Genomic DNA, 19799 nt, shown 5'->3' with positions numbered 1-19799 from the left:
ACCGCGCAGCTCGGGGCTGTAGAGAATCTTGTCAGGGCCAGGAAATGTCTTCCACCACCCAGATATGTATCACCAGGAGTGGAGAAGTTGACGGGTGGCTTCTATTCTGGTTATATTTAGCCCCTATGAACGGGTTTTGTGACTTCCTGCCTCTGCAGCAGCTGTGGCTCTTTCACTCTCTCGTTGCTAGGTTGGACAGCCGGGTCCCCAAACCAGCATCCTCTTGTGGCACTGCCTTTCCAGTCTTGCATCTGCATCTTGTCAAGCCTTCATGTTTCCTTTCTGCTCAAGACCAACCCTGTCAGGAAGGAATGCTTTTCGCCACAGCGCAGCCACACCTGCACTTCAGAAGTGCAGAGCCTGAGCACAAAGTGTCCCTCTGATGTTGCCAGTAACGCTTTGCAGCTGGGAAGAAACAGGAATCCAGGCATGCACAAGAGAACCACTGAGGAGATTGTGGCCAGCTGTGGATGGAGAAGAGCCCAGGGCGCTCAGCATGAGCCACTCAGGCACATCGCTCTTGCAGAGTGCACAGTCATGCTCACTCTGCCAGATCGCACCATATAGTGACGCCAGCAGGCAGTGAGCATCCATGCCCAGCCCCCTGCCATGGGATAAAGGGGTTTGCCACATTGGAAGAAGGCTGGCATGGGGCTAAGTGGAGAGGAGGGAGGGAGGGCAGCCTGGGAAGTAGAGGCCCTGAGAGCAAGAGACCGCTCCTGTGGAATTCATTCTTGATCCAGTCCCAGCCAGGAGAGTGGCCTGCTTGTCACCAGGACTGGAGAGGGGCAGACCAGAATGTGGGCAAGTTATTTCAGGCTCCCACTCTTCTGTCGGTGGGTCTCTTTGGTTTCCCTTCCTTTCTGGAGAAAAGGGAGAGGGGTTTCCTTTCAGTGGCCCTTATTTTGTGAGCCACACAGTTGTGTCTTCAGATGTGTAGATGTGTCTTCAGATGAGGGGCCATGTTTTCTGCAAAACATGGCCCCTCCAGGAAATTCCTGACTTGTGTGGCGGATAACTTCCTCCTACAGAAAGTAGAGGAAGGAACTAGAGGATCGGCTATCCTAGGACTTGATCCTAACCAACAGAGATGACCATGGATAAAGTAGCAGTTACAGGAACTCTGGGGGAAAGCGACCATGTTGTACTTGAGTTCTTGGTTCTAAGGGAAGCAAAAGCTGAGTGTAGTCAAACACGTACCCTGGATTTTAGGAAAGCTGATTTTAATAAACTCAGAACAACGATCAGTAACGTCCCAAGGCAAGCGACTCTAACGAAAAAAAGGAGTCCAAGATGGGTGGGGGCTTTTAAAAAAGGAAATTCTCAAGGCACAATCACAAACAATTCCAACAAGAAGAAAAGGTGGAAGACAACAGAAGAAGCCAATGTGGCTTCACAAAAAGTTTAGGGATGATGTGAAAAGAAAAAGGGACACATATAGGAAGTGGAAAGAAGGCCAAGTAACAAAGGAAGAGTACAAGCAGGTAGCACAGAATTGCAGGGATGGCGTCAGGAAGGCTAAAGCTGAGAATGAGCTGAGGTTAGCAAGGGATGCTAAAAACAACAAAAAGGCTTTATTCAGCTATGTGCATAGTAAAAGGCAGAGAAAAGAAATGGTTGTTCAGCTATTAAATAAGGATGGCAAAACGATAACAGATGACAAAGAAAAGGCAGAGGTACTCAATTCCTACTTTGGCTCAGTCTTCTCCCAAAAGAGGGTCTATGACCCCCCTGGAAAAGGCAAGGTATAGGCTGAAGGAGCAGGATTGTAGCTTGAGATCAATAGGCATATGGTCAAGGAACACCTAATTACTTTGAATTTGTCTCCCAACACATATCGGGGAAATTGAAGTCCCCCATTACTACTACATCATGCTTCCTTAAAACATTGGCTATTTGCTTTTCAAAAGTTTCATCCTCGTCTTCTCCTTGATTGGGTGGCCGGTAGTAGACTCCGACCACCAGGTTCCTTTTATTCTTTGCTCCATTTATTTCAACCCAGATGCTCTCGATGGGGCTACCAAGCTCCTCCTCCTGTATTTCTGTGCAGAGATATGTATTTTTCACATGCAGTGCAACCCCACCTCCCTTTCTGTTCCTCCTGTTCTTTTTGAACAAGTTATATCCTTCAACTGCTGTATTCCAGTCATGAGAGTCATCCCACCAAGTCTCAGTTATACCTATCAGGTCATAATTTCCCTCCTGTATTAAGGGTTCAAGTTCGTTCTGTTTGTTCCCCACACTCTGGGCATTAGTATATAGACATCGAAGACCATGCGCTTCATAGTCTGGCTTTCTTCCTACATGTTTGTGAAGACTATTATTGGGCACTATCAGAGCTGTTCTCTCCGTCGCAGTACATGCGCCTACGTCCACTGCTACCCCCAACATTACATCTCCCTTCCCTGTAGGATTCAGTTTAAAGCCCTCCTGATGAAGTTCTTCATGCTGTGGCCAAACACATTCTTCCCATCCTTTGTGAGGTGCAACGCGTCCCTGGTCAACAGCCCATCTTCCAGGAAGTATAGCCCGTGGTCCCAGAACCCAAATCTCTCTCGTCGGCACCACCTTCGTAGCCAGTCATTCACCCGGAGTATTGTTCGTTCCCTTTCTGTCCCTCTTCTGTGCGATGTCCAGGGTCGGAGGCAGCGAGCCCATGTACAGCAGCTGCTGGGGAACACGGATGGGGGACGGCTGCTGCGCTCACGCCCTGCTTGTGGGCCCCTGGTCGAGAGCGGGCCGCTGTGTGCGCAGCGCTGGGCTAGCAGAGCAGCCCCACTACAGCCCGCGGGGGCTCGCTCGCCTCCCGCGCCCCGCGGAGCCCGCCGGGACGAGCCGAGAAGGAGCATGGCGGCCGGGGGCGGGGCCGCCCTGGGGCCCCCTCGCGAGCCGGCCGGCCGGCCGGCGGGCGAGGAGCCGCTTGCAGCTCCTTTCGCGGACAGCCGCCCCGCAGCCCCGCCCTCGGCGCGCCGCGGCTCTGCCGCTCCCTCCCCCCGGGAAGCCCCGCGGCCGCCTTGCCGAGCGGGCGGTCGCCGCACAGCGCCGGGGCGGCCTTCGCCTCGGCCCCCCGGCCACGCAGGCGCGCCGGAGGGCGCGGGGCGGGCCGGGGCCCGCCGCGCCTCGGCCGGCCCTGCTTCCGGCGGGCACCGCCGCCGCGCTCTGCTGGGGGAGCCGCTGCCGCCCCCTGGCGGGCGAGAGCCGTCCGCCGGGGGCAGTTGCGCGACGCCCTCCCCCGCTGCAGCCCCCGGGCCGGGCGGCCCTGCCCGCCTTCCCAGCAGGGACCCGCCCCGCCCGCAGCAGCCATGCCAGGCGCACGGAGGCGGCCCCCTTGGGGATCGGGGCCAGGCCGCCCCAACGGGCCTCCCCGCCCGGCGCCGACAGCCCGTCCTTCCGCTGGGCCCAGCCGGGCAGCAGCCCAGCGCCGCCCCGCCTGGGCGCGGAGTATTTCAGCCAGCCCTGCGTCCGCCTGGCCAAAGGCTTGCTCGGACAGGTGAGGCGGCGACGAGCGACCCTCCCGGGGCCGAGGTCGTGCGGGGAAGGGGGCCGGAGGAAGCCGCCGCTCGCGCCCTGGCCCTCGGGGGCTGCTTCCCCCGCCGCCACCTCTTCCCTTTCCCGCCTGGAGGCGCTCCCGTGGGTCACGGCGGGGCCCCCTCGCGTGCAAGCCCCTGCGCCGCCGGCGGCTTAAGTGCAGCTCAGACCCTTGGCCGTCTTGCCCACGCTGGCCCGCCCCAACAGGCAGCGACCGGCCGAGATCTCCGCGGAGCGATCCGTTTTAACTTGCACCCGGGACCTTCCGCGCGCGAGAGGGCATTTGGCTCGGGGCTCCGTGGGCCAGAGCCACTGTCCTGTGTCGCCCGGAGCGGTAATTCATCTGCTTCTTGCTGGGCAAAGGAGAGCAGCTCCTTCTCCCTCGCGGATGGGATTGCGGACAGCTCGGACGCCCGAACGGGCCGCCAGGAAGGGCCTGTCCCATGGCACTTCCGGCTTCCGTATGTGGAGCGGTCACTCAGCGCCCCCAGGGGACTGCTTTGGGGTAAATGGTGGCAGCACTGGCAGCCGGAGGAGGGGGGGGTTCCTGCCCTCCATCATTCCACGGAGCTACTGCCGCCCCATCATTGGCTGACTGAGCAGTGGGCCCACAGCCATGGGGAAGGACAGGCATGTGGCCTTCTGGGCTCTACCACCTGCTAGGCGAGGGAGCAGGGACTGAAAGCCCCCAGCATCCATCAGACGAGTTGGAGAGCAAGGACTCCATCGCCGGTGCCTCCAAAACATTCAGCCTCCTCCAAAGGCCGCCCTTGGGGCTAGCCTACTTTCCCGGGGCACTGAAGTGGAGCATAGGCTAGCCCCTTGGTGAGCCCCCCCCCCCCCCCCGCCATTTGTGCTGCATCTGGCTGCGAACTTGTGGGGACTCATTTATCGCTGTTTTTCCAGATTCTGGTTCGGAAGCTGCCAGATGGAAGAGAACTCCGGGGGCAGATTGTGGAGACGGAGGCCTACTTGGGAGGGGACGACACCGCTTCCCATTCAAGGGGTGGGCGGCGGACTGTGAGGAACGTGGCCATGTTCATGCCGCCGGGCACTCTGTACGTCTACCAGATCTATGGGATCTACTTCTGCATGAACGTCTCCAGTCAAGGTAAGCAGCTGCACAGAAGGCCTGCCTTGGCTGGCCCTCAGGACTATCCCTCTGCTGCGCGCTGAGATGCGCCCCCACCTAGCTGCCTCATCCAGCCGCTCCCTGGCATGCAGAGTCAGGCTTGGGGAGGGGTCTGCTGGCACTTAAGGGGGTGGTCTCAGCCCTGTATAAACAACCAAGCGCCTTGTGGCACTTTAAAGACTTAACACATTTATTCTGGCATAAGCTTTCATGGACACGGCAGCTTCGTCGGATGCGTGATGCAGTGCTGCAAAAGCACAGGCCAGAATAAGCGTGTTTATCTCCCAGGTACCCCAAGACCCAGTCATTGATTTGGCTGCCAGAGACTAACCCAGCTGCCGCTGTGGAATCCTGCTCTCTGTTTCCTCTTCCTCTTGGTGTAGCAAGCCACTGGAGTGGGTGTTGCAACGACGCCCACAGACACACCCAGGCTCCAGGTGGAAGAGGAAGAAAATCTGGCATCTCCTTGCAAGAGGGAGCTGCTGCCTTTGCACTGAAGGAGCTTGTCTGCTTCTCTGGCTGCTGTTTCAGCGCCTCTTGCCTAGACAAATGTTTCTGCTCAAACACAGCTAGTCCTCAATTCCTGTAGGAGCCATTGCCACAAACCTGCCTGCTGCACAAGTGGGGGGGGGGATGGGGGTGGACCCAGCACTGTGCTGCCCCACCCAGACTGTTTGCCTCTACCACTGTGCAGGGGAGGGGGCTGCGGTCCTCCTGCGCTCCTTGGAGCCTCTGCAGGGCCTCGAGGCCATGAGAGAGCTGCGCCTTGCTCGGCGGAAGGGGGCAGCCCACCCACTGAAGGACCAGCAGCTGTGCAATGGGCCATCCAAGCTCTGCCAGGCGCTCGCCATCGACAAGAGCTTTGACCAGAAGGACCTGGCCTGCAGCCCGGCCGTGTGGCTGGAGCCTGGCCCGGAAGCCCCTGCAGAAGCCCTTGTCTGCACCAGCCGCGTTGGCATCAGTGGCGAGTGGGCCCACAAGCCCTTGCGCTTCTACATCCGAGGCAACCCGTGTGTGAGCATGACTGACAAGGAAGCAGAGAGTGCCACTGCCAGCCAGCCTGCTGAGCTGGGCTGCTGAGACTCTGGAAGGCTCTCCAGCCCAGAGGCCTTGCAGGGCAGCATGGCACTGACGTGTGCCCAAGGGCAGAGGCTGGGGCTGCTTCTGAAAGCAGGTCTCATCTTGCATATATGTAAATAAATGTGTTTGGCTCTGCTCCAGTGACTTGAGGCCAGGTGGGCACGGATGCCAGAGAGCCTGCCAGCCTGCCTGCCATGGTTATTATGGGCAGAAGGAAGCACAGCTACAGGGACCCCGCACCAGGACACGTTTGCTAGGAAGGCCCCCCACCTGGGCAGCGGGGAGACGGCTCTTGCCGCCAGGGCGTCCCTGGTTGCGGCCCACAGAGCGGCAGGGCCAGTGGTGTGGCAGCTGTGTCGCAGCCCAGGCAGGCGGCTCCAGGGCCCGGCCCAGGGGGGCACGGTGCTCGTGTCGGTGCACCAGTGCGGCCCCTGCCGGAGCAGGATGGACAAGGCTGCTCTTAAGCATCCTGCGAACATGGCTGCACGGGGGTGAGGGCTAAGAGGTAATCCAGGACAGGGGAGAATGCAGCTTTTCGCCAAGGAGACCTTCTCCCTCTCCTGAAGCGGTGCTTACCGTGGCTGCTGCACAGTCTCCCCCTGGCGGTTAAAAGAATAGTTTCTAAAAACCAAACAGCAGCAAGGCAAGGGCTGAGCCACACACACACACACACTTCCCATTGCGCAGGGAGGGGGATACTGTGTCGCTGCCGCGAAGGGGCACAAGCCTCGAAAGACTGCCCCCCACCACCTCACCCAATCCCTTGCGAGTGGGGAGGACACCGCCTGATCGAGAGGAGCGTTCCAGCAGCCCAAGGGTGGAGGGGCCAGCCCAGGTGAAATGCTGGGTGGGGGCTCATCTTCCTTGCCCAAAGTGCTGAAGAAAGGTCTAGCCGGGGGCTATTTTCACAGCCTGGCTTAAAAGCAGAGGCCTTTCATGCGATCCAACAAGAGGTGCTTTATTGGCTCATGGTGCTGGGCGGACATTGGCAGTAACTGGCACACAGGCCCCAAGGGAGGTGTTGTGCTGGCTCCTGGGGCACCCACCAGGGGCTCCGACAGCAGGCAGAGGCCCTGGTGAGCAGCACCGCCGGCCCGGCCTTCCCTGTGGTGCGGCAGGTGCAGGAAGGCAGCAGCCTTGGCACAGGGGGCGCCAGAGGGCAGCTTGCTGGCCCAGCCAGCAGCGTTCATTGCGGAGACCCATCCCCCGTCAAAGTGCTCCTCACACCCCTCATCCCGGCCTCAGAGAGGGGAGACGTGCCCCCATCACGGCAAGCAGCCCAGCCCACCATCCAGCTCTGCTAACAGCCCCTGCCCCACCTTCTGAGGGGACAGCCAAGGCGGCAGGTTCTGCTCACTTCTGGAGGGACTGAAAGACAGAGATGATGGGGTCCTCGTGATTGGTCACCACCAGCACACTGCGGAACTTGTCAAAGAGCATGAGGAGGTGGGAGCGGCGCATGTTCTCGTTGTACATGATCTCCTCCAGGTGATGGCGCCCTCGGAAGTAGTGCAGCAGCCTGCAGAGGGAGGGAGATGTGGCATGAGGCCAAGGCTGCTGCTGGTCACGAGCTCAGCCCCCGTTTGGAGACGGTGCATTAATCTGGAGGCCTGATTCGGGGCAAGCAGCAAGGAGGGCACCGGACACATCCCAATTCCCAACCGCCCCTGCTGGAGCCTCTTCCTTGGCAAGGGATGCAAGGGGCTTCCATGGGGGAGGGGCCCTGCTCCCCTCCCCCAGCAGCCAAGCAGAGCTCTCCTTCCAAAGTGGCTGTAAGCCAGCCAGATTTGACCGTGCCAGCGGGGGGAGCTGCTGCAAAGCCCTCCCCACCTCCCCCTCTCATTTTGCATGTGCCATATTTGGGGGATGAGCAGGATTTGAGAGGGGGCTCTGGGGGAGATGCCAAGGGAGTACAAGCAGGCACACGGGGAGGTGTACACGTGCCTCCGGCGCTTCAAGGCACCCACAGTGGAGACGTCCTGCAAAACAGAGCAGCTCAGAGAGGTTTGCGCGCCCTTTTGGGAAACTGCATCAAGCAGCCTTGAGCTGGGCAACCAGCGGAGCCCGTCTGGTGCTTTTCAGCAGACCCTTTCTGTGCCTCTTTGCTCCATGTCGCTCCCTCCTTACCTGGCAAACGCGCGCAGATCTTCTGGGTTGTGGGCTGCCGGGACACTGAGAATCGCTTCTCGCTCATGCTCCAAGAGGCTGGTCAGCAGATTCTCCGTCATGCGCTTGTTCACTGGCGAGTCTCCACCCGGCAGCAGCTCTGCGCTGGAGTTGTCCATGCTGGGGCTGGTGAGAGTCATGTCATCACTGCTGGCTGCAGAGCAGGACAAACAGGGCCACCGGAATGGAGCAGGGCTCTGCGGAGGCCAGGCACCAGAGCAGGGCTCCCTCCACAGCAGCAGCAGCCCCGCCCTGCCACTTCCAGGTCACAAAAGATCTCCAACCCTCACTGCCTGGGGGCAGGGACGGGGCTGCTTCCTCTCGAGGGCACTGTTTGCAAATGGGAAAAGGCAGCTGGCAGCCAAATACAGAGAAATTTGGTGAGAGCGAGATGCAGGCTCCCAGACGCACAACTGCAGTCTTCCTCTTCTCTGTAGCTGGTGCAGAAGAGAAAGCCTGAGCGCTTCTCCTGTGCATTGTACAGCCTCTCCCAAATGCACCGGGGCCCAGGAACACCTGGACCACCAGCCCCACAAAGCAGAAGGGAAGAGGCCTTGCAGGGTGGTGGCCACGGCTCAAAAGGGCTTCTGAAACTCCTTTGGTGGCTTTGCGCTGCCCTCCTCTGACCCAGAGAGAAATTCTGTCGTGCGGGCAGGAGAGGGCCCACAGTTGCAGCTATTCCCTGTTCCCCAATCTATTGTGCACAGAAGGGATACAGCACTATGGCTATTTAAAAAAGGGAGCTTCTGGGTCGTACTGTGTAAAGGTAAGACCTGACTAGAGCAGACCTGGAGTGACCCCAAGGAAAGCTGTCGGAGGGTGGTGGAGCTGCCGGGGGAACTCACGCAGTGACCCCGGACCCCTCTGAAGCAGGGCTTTTCTCCAGCCACACACACAAGCCCTGACCGTGGCCGAGCTCATTCCTGGCAAGAAAGGAGATGTGCCGTACTCGGAGAGCCAAAGCTGAGCGCATTGGGGGTGCTGAGGCTTCGGCCCCCGACCCGGGCAGCAAAGGGCAGCTCCTCCACTCTGGCTCGGAAGTCCTCTTCCTTCGGGGGAACCATCAGGCAGGCGTAAGTGTGGAGCTGGATGAGCAGCCGGTGCTGGAGCATCCAGACCACCATCTGGATGAGCTGTGTCTGGCAGGAATGGGGGAGAAGCCAGCCCTGAGTGGCACGCGACATGCCTGGAGCTGCCCGCAGGCAGCGAGGGCACGGCAGAGGCCCCCCCTCCAGTCAGGCAGCAGAGAAGCTGGGGGGGGCAGAACCACTGACCTCCTGCACGGGTGGAGCAAGAGGGTCCTTGAACTCTGACAGAGAAACTGGCAAGGAGAACTTGGACAGAACGGAGGGCAGGTCGTGACCTGGGAAGTGGCGGGAGAATTCGTCTGCCAGCGGGGAGTAGCTGCCGAAGGAAAGGCCAGTCAAGGCCCCGGTTACCTTTCTCCCAGCAGCCTCTTGCCCAGTACCTCCTCACGAGGCGTGGCAGGGCAGGGCTGGGCTGGGCAGCAGGGGCTTGCCCAAGGCCACTCCAGCCCCACAGGCAGATGCCCCGCCCTCCAGCCACCACAACCCCCCGCCCCCTGCAACGCAGACGCCGGGGCTGAGTGCTCTGGGTTCCTCCGAGCGGGGCGCTGGGACCCACTTACAGGCAGACGCTGGCATTGGGGGACAGCATATAGACATTGTTCTCACACAGCGGGTAGACAACGATGGCTTTTCCCCAGTACACCAGATGTGCTGCCAGCTGAAACACCTGCCACACAAGGGGAGGAGGCCATGAGCCCTGCTCAGCAGCTGCCTCCAGACACGTGCCATGCAGGCAGGGCCAGGCTACAGCAGGGCCGGCATAGCGCGGCTCCGAAGAGGAAGCGGTCCCACACGCATCTTGACCTGGCCCTGTGCCTGGACAGCTTGTGTGGAGGCCTCTTTCTCCCCAGCGGGTGCCTGGGAGGGGGGGGCTGTCCACCCTCCGGTTCCACCCCCTGCTGTCCACAGCTGTGAGTCATGACGGCTGCATGGAACCTCCACACTGAGTGGGAGGAAGCCACGGAATGCTGACAGCTGGGGAGGCACAGCAGGAGAGGGCTGGTGCCTGCCTGCCCCGCTTCCTGGAGGCAGCTGGCTGGCCAGCATGCAGCTGCCATAGCCAGGCTGTTATGGCGCTCTTGATGAGGAAACGGGGCAGCATTCTGGAGGAGGCCAAAGGCTTCCTCGGGCACAAGGCAGAGCTGGGGGCTGATGCCTCTGCTGGGGCCCTCTGGGAGCGGGATGCCCCCACCCCCCAGGGCACTGCCATGAGAGACGCACTCTTTAGCTGGCCACAGCGGCGCCCAACAGAGGCTCTGCTTTCCCCTTCAGGAGGAGGTCTTGGCTTCCTGGCATGGCTGGCTGGAGCCACTCGCCCCACGCAGCTCCCGGCAACACTCCCACGGCCCACCTGGAGCAGTGCCAGGTCGGCATCCTGGGCCAGCTGCTGGAGGTTCTTCACAGCCGAGGTGGTCCTGACCACTCGCACCAGGGCAGGGGAGCAGTCCAGGGGGAGCTCGCTGAGGAGGGACTTCTCGTCCTTCAGCAGCAGCAAGGCATGGTAAGGCCTGCAGGAAGACGGAAGGGCCACCCATGGAGAGAGACACACACACACCCGCTGCCGCAAGAGCCTCTCCGAGGAACAGGAAAAGCTCCCCAGCTCCTCGCAGAACAAGCAGCTGCCAAGTGGTGAGCGAGAAAGTGGCCCTTGGAGGACTTTGCGAGGGGTCATTGCACCAGCAGCTGGATGCCCGGGGCAGGGAGCAGCAAAAGCAGCCAGAAGCATGCGAAGGCTAGCCCTTCTCGGCCACTGCGCAGGGTAGGGAAACAGCCCCGCTTCTCCATGCCAGCTTCAGAGAGGACAGCGGCTCTGCCTGCCTAGGCCTGGGCCCAAAGTTAGACTACACCTGGGAAATGAGGCAGCCCCCAGGCAGGCAGCAGCACACCAGACGAAGGGGAAAGAGCAGCGCTCTGAGGGCTACACTGGCCCTGTCGCTTTTAACTACAGCATCCAGATGTCACAAGGCAGCCTAGAGCAAGAGGGGAATGTGGAAGAAAACGCAGCTCTTAGGAAGCCTGCCTGAGAGAGGAGCCAGAGCGCAGAGGCACCCTCCTGCCCAACCAGAGGGTCGGCCTGCCTCTTCCATGCGGAGGTCCAGGGGCAGCCGGGCCTCTGGAGCAGATGAAGCCTGTTGGGAAGGGGGAGGGGAGGATAGGAAGGGCCCCCCAAGAAGCGTGCCAGAGGGATCTGCGGCAGGACGTGGAAGCCACTCTTGCCATGCCCTGCAGCAGGGGCTAGGACAGGCTCAGGACCACCCCAGCCCCTCAGTCTCCTGGTGTTGGGCACGCGTCACCTCTGCTACCTCAGAGCACATGTGAGAAGGATGGTGGGGAAAAACGCTGAAGCAGTTTGCTCCCAGGAAATGCTATCAAAGCCACACACAGTACAGGTCCTCCCATTCTCCGGCCTCCCCAAAGAGCTCTCACCGAATAGCTTTCAGGCTCCTCTCAATGGCTTCTGGGGGGATGGAGTGGGGAGCCACAGAATGAATCTTGTGAGGCAGGCAGAAACTCACTTCCAGCCAGTGGTTGATGTGCAGCTGGACCACGCCGGTCGTGCAGAGGCTGGAGGGGGAGAGATGAGAAGCCCATGGGGACCATCCTGCACTAGCCGATTGGACCAAGCTCCTGCCTGCACAGCCCTGGCCAAAGCTCCCAGACCTGCAGCAGGCCTGGAGAAATGGACGACTCAAGCCCAGGAGACACCCCAAAGCAGGGAGGCTTAGGCTGCTCCGGCCATCCGCCCAGCACATGTGCTGCTGCCCCACATAGCTGAGAGGAGGGGCCCTCCAGGCTCAGCTGAGCTGCTGTGGTTTCAGTGCAAGAGGGGAAAGCAGCCTCTGCAGGCCGAGGAGCACAGTGCACCAACCGCCACTGGAAGCAGCAGAGAATGACACAGGGCGGCAGGGCTTTCAGGCTGCTTTAGAGGGAAGCGGAAGGCAGAGGCCGGGCAGGAAAGGAGATCCAGCACCTCTGGACACCCTGGAGAAGCTGCCAGCCCAGGAAGGCCTGCCCTGTGGTCTGGCTGTAGCTACATGGCCAGCGGGACTCCCACCTGCCGAGGTCTTTGGGGCCTACGCCTCGGCTAGTCTGGTTCTCTCCCCTCCAAGGCTCCTTTCCCCCAAGAGGCAGGAGCACCAGGGCAGGGCTAGGAGTGCCAACAAAACATGCCCACCTGCTCTGGGGCAAAGTCTAGGTGGGGTGCCACAAGGAGACTGCACATCTGGTGCCCCCAGTGGCAGACCACAGGGAAGCAGCGGCGCTCCAGCACACAACAGCAGAAGGGCCCCTGGGGCTGCGGGGGGAACCAAGCGGCCGGATCCGTGCAGGTTGCGGGCCGCAGTCATGGCCAGAACACTCCTCCACGCACACAAGCTGGCTGAGGCAGTGGCACCAGTGCTCCAGGGAAGAGCACCTGCCAGGCACACAAAGGGCCCTGTGCTCAGGCGCTCATCTCGACAGGGCTGGGAAAGCCAGCGTGGCAGTGCTGAGCAAGGGCTGGATGCAGTATGGCCACCCTCTTTGCCCCATGGAACGTCAGAGGTGGCCTCCTACCATGCCAGGCCCTTGCTCCAGCGAGCCCAGACTTGTCTGCACTGAGTAGCAGCAGCAGCAGCAGCTGTCCCTCCAGGGTTCTGGGCAGGAGCTTTTCCTGCCCCACCTGGAGATGGCAGGATTGAACCCGGGGCCTTCTGCATGCCAAGGCGGACCTCCTGCCACTAAGCTATGCTTCCCCGAGCAGCACACTGGAGCAGGAGGCCCCGCCCCCAGAGACACAGGCGCCTCCCCTCACACCGAGGGAAGCACTGCGTCTGGACGCACCATCAGGACTTAGGCTTGGTTCAGAGAAGCCCTCCCTAGTCTTTCCAGAGCAAGCCCCTGCCTGCTGGCTACCAACACAACACGGTGGCCCAGAAAGACACCTCCCCCGCCCCGCCGCCGGCAGCCAGCAATTCCTGCTGCAGGCTGAGCGGGCTGCTTCTCCCCAGGAGGTGCGCTGGGATCCTTCAAGATGTCTCAGAGCAGCAGCAGGCTGAATTCTCCGCAGTCAGCAGCCAGAAGAGGCTTTGCCTGGCCTCACGTGGGACCGGGCCAGGGAGAAGCGCCGCCTTGGACAGACTCAGGCCCAAGCCGGGATACGGGCTCGGGGGTCCAGCGATATTGGCATGGGGGGCTTCCCAAGAGCCCCACCAGGCCCAGAGCAGACGTTCCACAAAGGCATCCCCTGCTCTCCTAGGCAACATGCCGGGACAGTCACTGATGGCTCCCCTCTGACGTCAACCGAGCCGCTGGCCTGGCTGCACGCGAGTGGAAGGCCGGCCTCCGATGGCTCGGCTGTGGCGCTCCAGCAGTGGAGGAACTCACAAGCCTGCCCTCTGCCTCTTGGCCATTCTGCTGCCAGCAGAGGGGGCCCTTGGGGACCCCCCACCTCCAGGCTCTCTGGTGCCAGCAGCAGCTACAAGCCAGGCAACTGCGTGGGTGAGCCGGGCACCATCCCTTCAGCCCAAGCAGCCTCCGCCGCAGGCTACCCGTGGATCCCAGGCTGCAGCAGGCTGGCTGGCCACAGGCCTCAGCTGCTTCCTGGGGTTCTCTACATGGGGAACCCTCCCTGGCCCAGGGGAGAGGCTGGGGCTGGGCTGAAGGCAGCCTTCCCCAATGGGCCGCCCTCCAGCTGTTCTGGAGACTACAACTCCCAGGAGTCCTGGCCATGATCATGCCGGCTGGGGCTGATGGGAGTTGAAGCCCAAAACATCTGGAGCCCCCCCTTGAGGAAGGGGCAGTGTGAGGCTCATTCATTGGGCCTGAGACCAGGCAGCTACTTCACAAGCACCACGCACCCTGCTCCCAATGCAGGCCCCAGCTGCTCTCCCACACCTCCCTCCTGCAGGGAAGCCCTTAGACAGCTCCAGTCCCAGTGCTGGCAGCGCCCGGGCCAGAGTACTACCCCTGCCCATTCAGGCGCTGCCACTGGAACGGCTGGTCTCAAGAGGTGCTGCTGGGGGTCAGGGTCAGGAGGCAGCCTCTGGGTAGCAGGGCTTCATTTCCCGTTCCTCTCTGGTCTCAGCCCCATGCCTCCCATCTGTGTAGCCTCCCTCTGTCAATGCTGGCTCTACATTAACTTAGATAAGTGCCCCATGATCTGACGAATGGCGAGTTCATTTCTCCAAGTGCCCAGACTCTCCTAACCAGACCTATTTGCTACAGATCTGAGCACACACATTTGGGTGAACCCCCTGTCCAAACAGAGGCCGGGCTGGTGGCGGCGGCCTGAGGCGCTTCTCTGCATTTTGGCTCAAACCAAATCCCGCTGTTCTTCCAGAAGCCCAAACGTTGCCCCCTAGTTCCTAGTTGAGAAAAGCTGGGGTCTCCCTTCTTAAAATGGCCTAGAGCAGGAAGCTGCCTCTGTTGGGAAGCAGAGGGCTCTGGGAAGGCTCTTGCCAAATGTCTGCCACAAAAGCCAAGAAGAGCGCTTGGCCCTGAGTGCACGGAGGCCCCCATCAGAGGAGTCCAAGGGGCTGCCCTGAGCCAAAGCAGGGGAGAATCGCAGGTCACCTTGCTCAGGGTCCCCCTCTCAGAAAGCTCACCTTGAAGGTGTGGAGGCTGCCTTACCTGTCATAGGCCTCCTTCAGGTCTCTGGCCAGCTTGCACTTGGGAAGGATGTGGAGGAAAGGCGACTGGGGGCCTTCGGTGGCTAAGGAGGGGGGAACAGCCAGGTGTCACTTGGGGAACCTTCACAGCACTTCATAGGCCTTCTCACAGGAACAACCCTGCCCCGCACCAAACCAGAAAAGCTTCCCTGCACTCTCACCCATTTGAGTACTTCTGGGAAATGCCACATGCACAAATGCCCCTTCGCCACTGAAAAGGCAAGCCGGCTCTGTGACCTGAGCTCGCGGCAGCAGCTCAGGCCCCAGGGAGCAGAAGCCGCAAGGCCCCTTGTGCCAGGCACCTGGCCTGGGGACACACAGAGGAGGGCCCCCCGTGCCCACAAAGGGACTGACTTGGGCCCCGTTACTCAGCACCCAGATTTCGCAAATCCGAGCCTGCCACTGTGTCCCTGGAGGCAGCATGGAGGCACAACCATACAGCACCCACTGATGGGGACGAGGAGTCTGTTTGGGGCTCACTTTCCGACATGGCCGACACTTCATCCTGGATGGCCAGGATGAGCTTGGCCTCTCTGGTGAGGTACTGGCAGCGGCGCTCCTCGTGCTGGAGGACAATGGCGATGCGGCGGGAGAGGTTATGCAGGCAGCTGATCACAGAGGGGTCGGCGGTGGCCTGCAGGTGACACGGAGGAGGCAAGAGGAGCAGGGAGCCTGTCAGCTCTCTTCGCAGGTGGCAAGGGGAAGGAAGGGAGGCTGATGGGAAATCATAGGCATGGAGAACCCTCCCTGGCCCTCCCTGGCCCAGGGTCCCACCAAGCTGCCCTCTTCTGCTTTCCAGGGCCCAGACCGCTGCTCCTGTCACCAGAGCTGGATGGCTACACCTGCTCAGGAAGAAGGCTCTGGAAAAGCAACCTGGGTAGCAGGGCCTGCTCTATGGACATTTGACGCTTAGAGATGTGGACGCTTTTGCCACAAAATCATTGCTAGTCCTTCTGGTGCTGCAAGGACCTTGGCTCTTCTTGCAGCTGCAGCTAGCACAGAGCCCCTCTGGAACTGGCATCTGGGGGAGTGTGCCGTGAAGGCTTCCTCCTGGCCTCCTCTCTGGGCTAGTGAGCAGGCCTGCCCTCACTTCACTTCAGTGGAGCCCCCAGGCCCTTTCCTTCCTCTCATTCCTCCTGGGGGAGGGCAACAGTGAAGGCAAAACCACTCTCCACCTCACAGAAACGATCATCAAAACCACTCTCCACCTCACAGAGCCTTCTGATGGGTGGAGGCTAGACTGGGTGATTGATGAGCTGAGCACCTGACTCACGGGCACCCACAAGGGCCGCCAGCCCAAGGGGGCCCCTCATTTGGGACCCTCTTAAGCCCCCATAAAGCATCGCCCTTTCATAGCTCCCAGGGCTGCTTGCTCGTGCGCCCACAAGCAATGTGCAGGGTCACTATCAGCTGCACACAGCAGAAAGGTGGGGCTTGAGGCAGGCAACAGGGGTGCAGTAAGCAGCTGCCGCAGGCCTGTTAAAGTCTCAGAGGGCAAGGTGGCTGATAAGCAATGCCTCCGAAGCTTGCGGAGGATGACTCAGCTTTCCAGAGCACCAAGCTTCTTGCTGAGTCACACCACTGTGGTGGACACAAAGGCTCAGCACAGCAGCTGCCCCCATGCTGATGACAGCATTGGGGCCCTACCCGCTGGGGCCGGATGGGCTCCACCCACAGCCAGCAGCAGCAAAACCACTGCTTTCGCCTTACCTGGGAGGGGCTGCAAGTCCCCTGGCTTGGGAGCAGCCCAGGGCTCCAGGTCAGGCATGAGGAAGTGCCAGGAGGGGACGGTGGGGACAGGTCCTCTCAGAAGCACCACGCGGGCGTCCCCACTGCACCAGAACTGGCCATCACAAGAGAGCCCCCAAGCCAGGCTGAACTGCACTGCTAACTCACAAAGGCGCCCCCAGGAGCCTCCACTGGATGCTTTCACAGCAGATGGATCCATCACCCAGGACTGTGAATCTAAGGAAACAGAAGCCCTGGCCTGCCCTGGAAAAGCGTGCTGTCAGAAGGGCCCGCTGAGGCCATCCAGTCCAACCCCCTCCTCAGTGCAGGAATCTAGTTTAAAGCATCCCTGCCAGGTACTGTCTGGCCTCTGCCTGGATACCTCCAGAGACAGAGCGTGCCCCCGCCCCCTGGCAGTTGCTTCCACTGTCGTGACTGCTCTGACCCTTTTCCCTGATGTTCAACCAAAATCTATCTTCCTGTAGCTTAAGCCTGTTAAGAACGTAAGAAGAGCACTGCTGGATCAGACCAAGGGTCCATCTAGTCCAGCATTCTGTCCACACAGTGGCCAACCAGCTGCCCACGGGAAACCTACAAGCAGGATCGGAGTGCAATAGCACTCCCCTGCCCACGTTTCCCAGCAACTGATGCACACAGGGATACTGTCTCTGACAGTGTAGATAGCATAGAGCCATCAGGACTAGTAGCCATTGATAGTCTTTTCCTCCAGGAATTTGTCCAATCCCCTTTTAAAGCCATCCAAAATGGTGGCCATCACTATGAATTTCATAATTTAACTGCGTGGTATGCGAAAAAGTCCTTCCTTTTATCTGTCCTGAATCTCCCATCAGGTTCTAGGATTATGAGAGAGGGAGAAAAATGTCTCCCTGTCCACTTTCTCCACACCATGCATAATTTTGTACACCTCTATCTTTACCCTTACCCTTCGTTTTTCTAAGCTGAACAATCCCAGCTGTTGTAACCTTCTCTCATATGGGAGTTGCTCCAGCCCCTTGAGCATTTTAGTTGCCCTTTTTCCAGCTCTACAATATCCTTTGTTTAGGTGTGGTGAGCAGTAGTGTACACAGTATTCCAAGTCAGGTCACACCATAGATTTGTACAGGGGCAGTATGACATTGGCCGTTTTCTTCTCAATTCCTTTCCTAATTATGCCTAACATGGAGTCTGGCTTTTTCACAGTACAACCCCAGGATCTCTTTCTTGGTTGGTCACCGCTAGATCAGATCCCATCAGGTTATACTTGAAGTTGGGATTTTTTGCCCCAACGTGCATCACTTTACACTTGCTTACATTGAACCAGGTGAGGTCCAACCAGCACAGAGGAGAACAGAACTATTACTTCCAACCATTTAAAAACTACACTTCTCTTCAGGCAACTTAAAATTGCATTTGTCTTTTTTGCAGCCAAATCACATTGCTGACTCATATTCAGCTTGTGATCGACTAGAACTCCAAGATGCTTTTCACAGCTACTATTGCCAAGCGAAGTATCTCCCATCTTATACCTGTGCATTTGATTTCTCTTTCCTAAATGAAAAACTTTGCATTTGTCTCTGATGAATTTCATTCTGTTATTTTCTGCCCAGTTTTCTAACCTATCAAGATCATTTTGAATTTTATTTCTGTCTTCTAAGGTCTTAGCTATCCCACCCAATTTTGTGTCATCTACATATTTGATAAGCATCCTCCCCCCACCTCTTCCTCCAAGTTATTAATATAAACATTGATGAGTACAGAACCCAGGACTGAGCCGGGCAGCACCCCACTCAATACCTTCCTCCAGTTTGGCGAGGAGCCATTGATGAGCACTCTGAGAGTATGGTTCTCCAGCCAGCTGTGGATCCACCTAGCAGTAGTGTCATCCAACCCACCCTTAAACAGCTTGCTAATCACAGTATCATGGGACACTTTGTGAAATGCCTTGCGGAGGTGAAGATGGCCTGGCCTGCTGGTTGTCCCAGGATCAACCACTGTTAAACAGAATTTGACCCAACAGTATAACTCCCAGAATGTCCTTACCCTTAAAGCAAACACAACATTGAAGAGAATCATGGTGGGCACCTCCCTCTTTGGAGAGGGGTCGGTCTTGGATATCTGCAAAGCAAACGGGAATAGTGAGATATGTAGCAAAGAGAATGGAACACATGCACAGCTATGCAAATGTGGCAAGTGAGAAAGAAGATGTGTGGGCAGGGCAAAGTGGCTGCTAAGAAAACAAATGGCATCCTAGGTGGCATTAACAGAAGTAGAGTGTCCAGATCAGGGGAAGTAAGAAGCCCTGTTCAAGTGTCAACAGTTCCACTCTATACTGCACTGGTCAGGCCGCATCAGGTGAATATGTCCAATTCTGGGTGCCTCATTTTAAGGCGCTCATTGGCAAACTGGAGCATGTCCAGGGAAGGGTAACCAGGATGGGGAGGGATCTGGGAACCAAGTCCTGTGAGGAACTGTTCAAAGAGCTGGGAAGGTTTAGCCTGGAGGAGGAGATTAATGGGAGACAAGATAGCACCTTTCAAATATCTGAAGGGTGTCATGCAGAATGGAACGGACTTTTCTCTTTTGCTCCAGAGGGCAGGACTAGAACCAGTGGTGGAGAATACAGGAAGCAGATTTTGGCCAAACATTAGGAAAAATGTCCTAACAGCAAGAGCTGCTCTGCAGTGGACAGACTCTGCGGTGGGAGGTGGTGGGTTCTCCTTTGTGGGAGGTGTTTAGGCACAGCATTAATCGCCACCTGACAGGGATGCTGTAGCTGCACCCTGCAGGGCAGAGCCTGCCTCGAGCAAGAGAGTCAGACTACACGATCTCCCAGGTCCCTTCCAACTCTATGAGTAGAAGAGCTCAATCTACTTAGAGAAAAGAGGAGGCTGATGAAGCCATAGAGGGCAAGCTCCTTTGGTTTAAGCTGACTGTGGGCGCAAGAATCAGGGCTACAAAGCAACACTCAGCCTGGGCATCAGAAGGCCTGACCCTTGGCCTGCTGGGATCAAGAGGGCCCTGGAGACATTTGCCAAGGGCATCTCATGGCTCTGTTCTGGTGCTCAAGCACTGGCTCATTGGGCCACATGGTCCACACAGGAAACTCTGGGTTCCCATCACCACCCCATATGGACAAGAACTGTGCCTGAGTCAGAACAGCAGTGGGCCAGCTGTCTTTCTGAGCAGCTCATCTGCCGCTTCCTGGAGGATCCCTGGAACACGGTCCGAGGACGGCCAACCTGAGATGGCTGCACTTTTGAGGGAAGGACCGCAGCTCAGAGTTAAGAGCCCCTGCTTCACATGCAGACGGCCCCAAGCTCGATCCCTGACAGCATCTCCAGGTAGGGCTGGGAAAGAGTCCCCCTGAAACCCTGCTGCTAGCCAGTGCCAACAATACTGGGCTACATTAACCACAAATAGCATGGCTCA

At 58.8% G+C, this 19799-nt stretch overlaps 2 protein-coding genes across 15 annotated transcripts in view; one reads left to right on the top strand and one right to left on the bottom strand.

Annotated features, from left to right (window-relative positions):
- The first annotated feature begins 1029 nt into the window (after positions 1 to 1029).
- MPG (N-methylpurine DNA glycosylase) lies at positions 1030 to 6646 on the top strand. Its single transcript, XM_084817965.1, has 3 exons — positions 1030 to 3490; positions 4435 to 4639; positions 5355 to 6646. Exons 1-3 carry the CDS (start codon positions 2630 to 2632, stop codon positions 5738 to 5740), a joined length of 1452 nt encoding a protein of 483 aa, XP_084674091.1. The 5' UTR covers positions 1030 to 2629; the 3' UTR covers positions 5741 to 6646.
- Positions 6647 to 6677: 31 nt separating this feature from the next.
- Positions 6678 to 19799, bottom strand: part of NPRL3 (NPR3 like, GATOR1 complex subunit) — a 29679-nt gene continuing 16557 nt past the window's right edge. For 7 of the 14 annotated variants that reach the window (XM_084817955.1, XM_084817957.1, XM_084817960.1 and 4 more), the window contains 10 exons: positions 18411 to 18485; positions 15123 to 15276; positions 14605 to 14686; positions 11422 to 11559; positions 10346 to 10502; positions 9555 to 9661; positions 9181 to 9310; positions 8856 to 9045; positions 7868 to 8060; positions 6678 to 7259 (listed from right to left, as the gene is read on the bottom strand). In XM_084817955.1, coding sequence (XP_084674081.1) covers positions 7094 to 7259; positions 7868 to 8060; positions 8856 to 9045; positions 9181 to 9310; positions 9555 to 9661; positions 10346 to 10502; positions 11422 to 11559; positions 14605 to 14686; positions 15123 to 15276; positions 18411 to 18485 — 1392 coding nt within the window. In that variant the 3' untranslated portion in view covers positions 6678 to 7093. Of the gene's footprint in view, positions 7260 to 7867; positions 8061 to 8751; positions 9046 to 9180; positions 9311 to 9554; positions 9662 to 10345; positions 10503 to 11421; positions 11560 to 14604; positions 14687 to 15122; positions 15277 to 18410; positions 18486 to 19799 lie in introns of those variants that run through there. The other 7 variants (XR_014785472.1, XR_014785475.1, XM_084817956.1 and 4 more) reach the window with 5 other exon arrangements.

This window comes from Heloderma suspectum, chromosome 12 (genome assembly GCF_057233095.1).
Source record: "Heloderma suspectum isolate Gila_16-S chromosome 12, 16-S_ref, whole genome shotgun sequence".
NCBI lineage: Eukaryota > Metazoa > Chordata > Lepidosauria > Squamata > Helodermatidae > Heloderma > Heloderma suspectum.
The sequence above is the reverse complement of the archived record's forward strand: the minus strand, read 5'-3'. Positions and strand labels throughout refer to the sequence as shown.

Bases quoted from the DNA above. Each gene is read 5' to 3' on its own strand.
- MPG (XM_084817965.1), top strand. From the start codon at position 2,630: ATGTCCAGGGTCGGAGGCAGCGAGCCCATGTACAGCAGCTGCTGGGGA. The intron at 3,491-4,434 runs GTGAGGCGGCGA...CTGTTTTTCCAG, and splicing joins CCAAAGGCTTGCTCGGACAG to ATTCTGGTTCGGAAGCTGCC. The intron at 4,640-5,354 runs GTAAGCAGCTGC...ACCACTGTGCAG, and splicing joins CATGAACGTCTCCAGTCAAG to GGGAGGGGGCTGCGGTCCTC.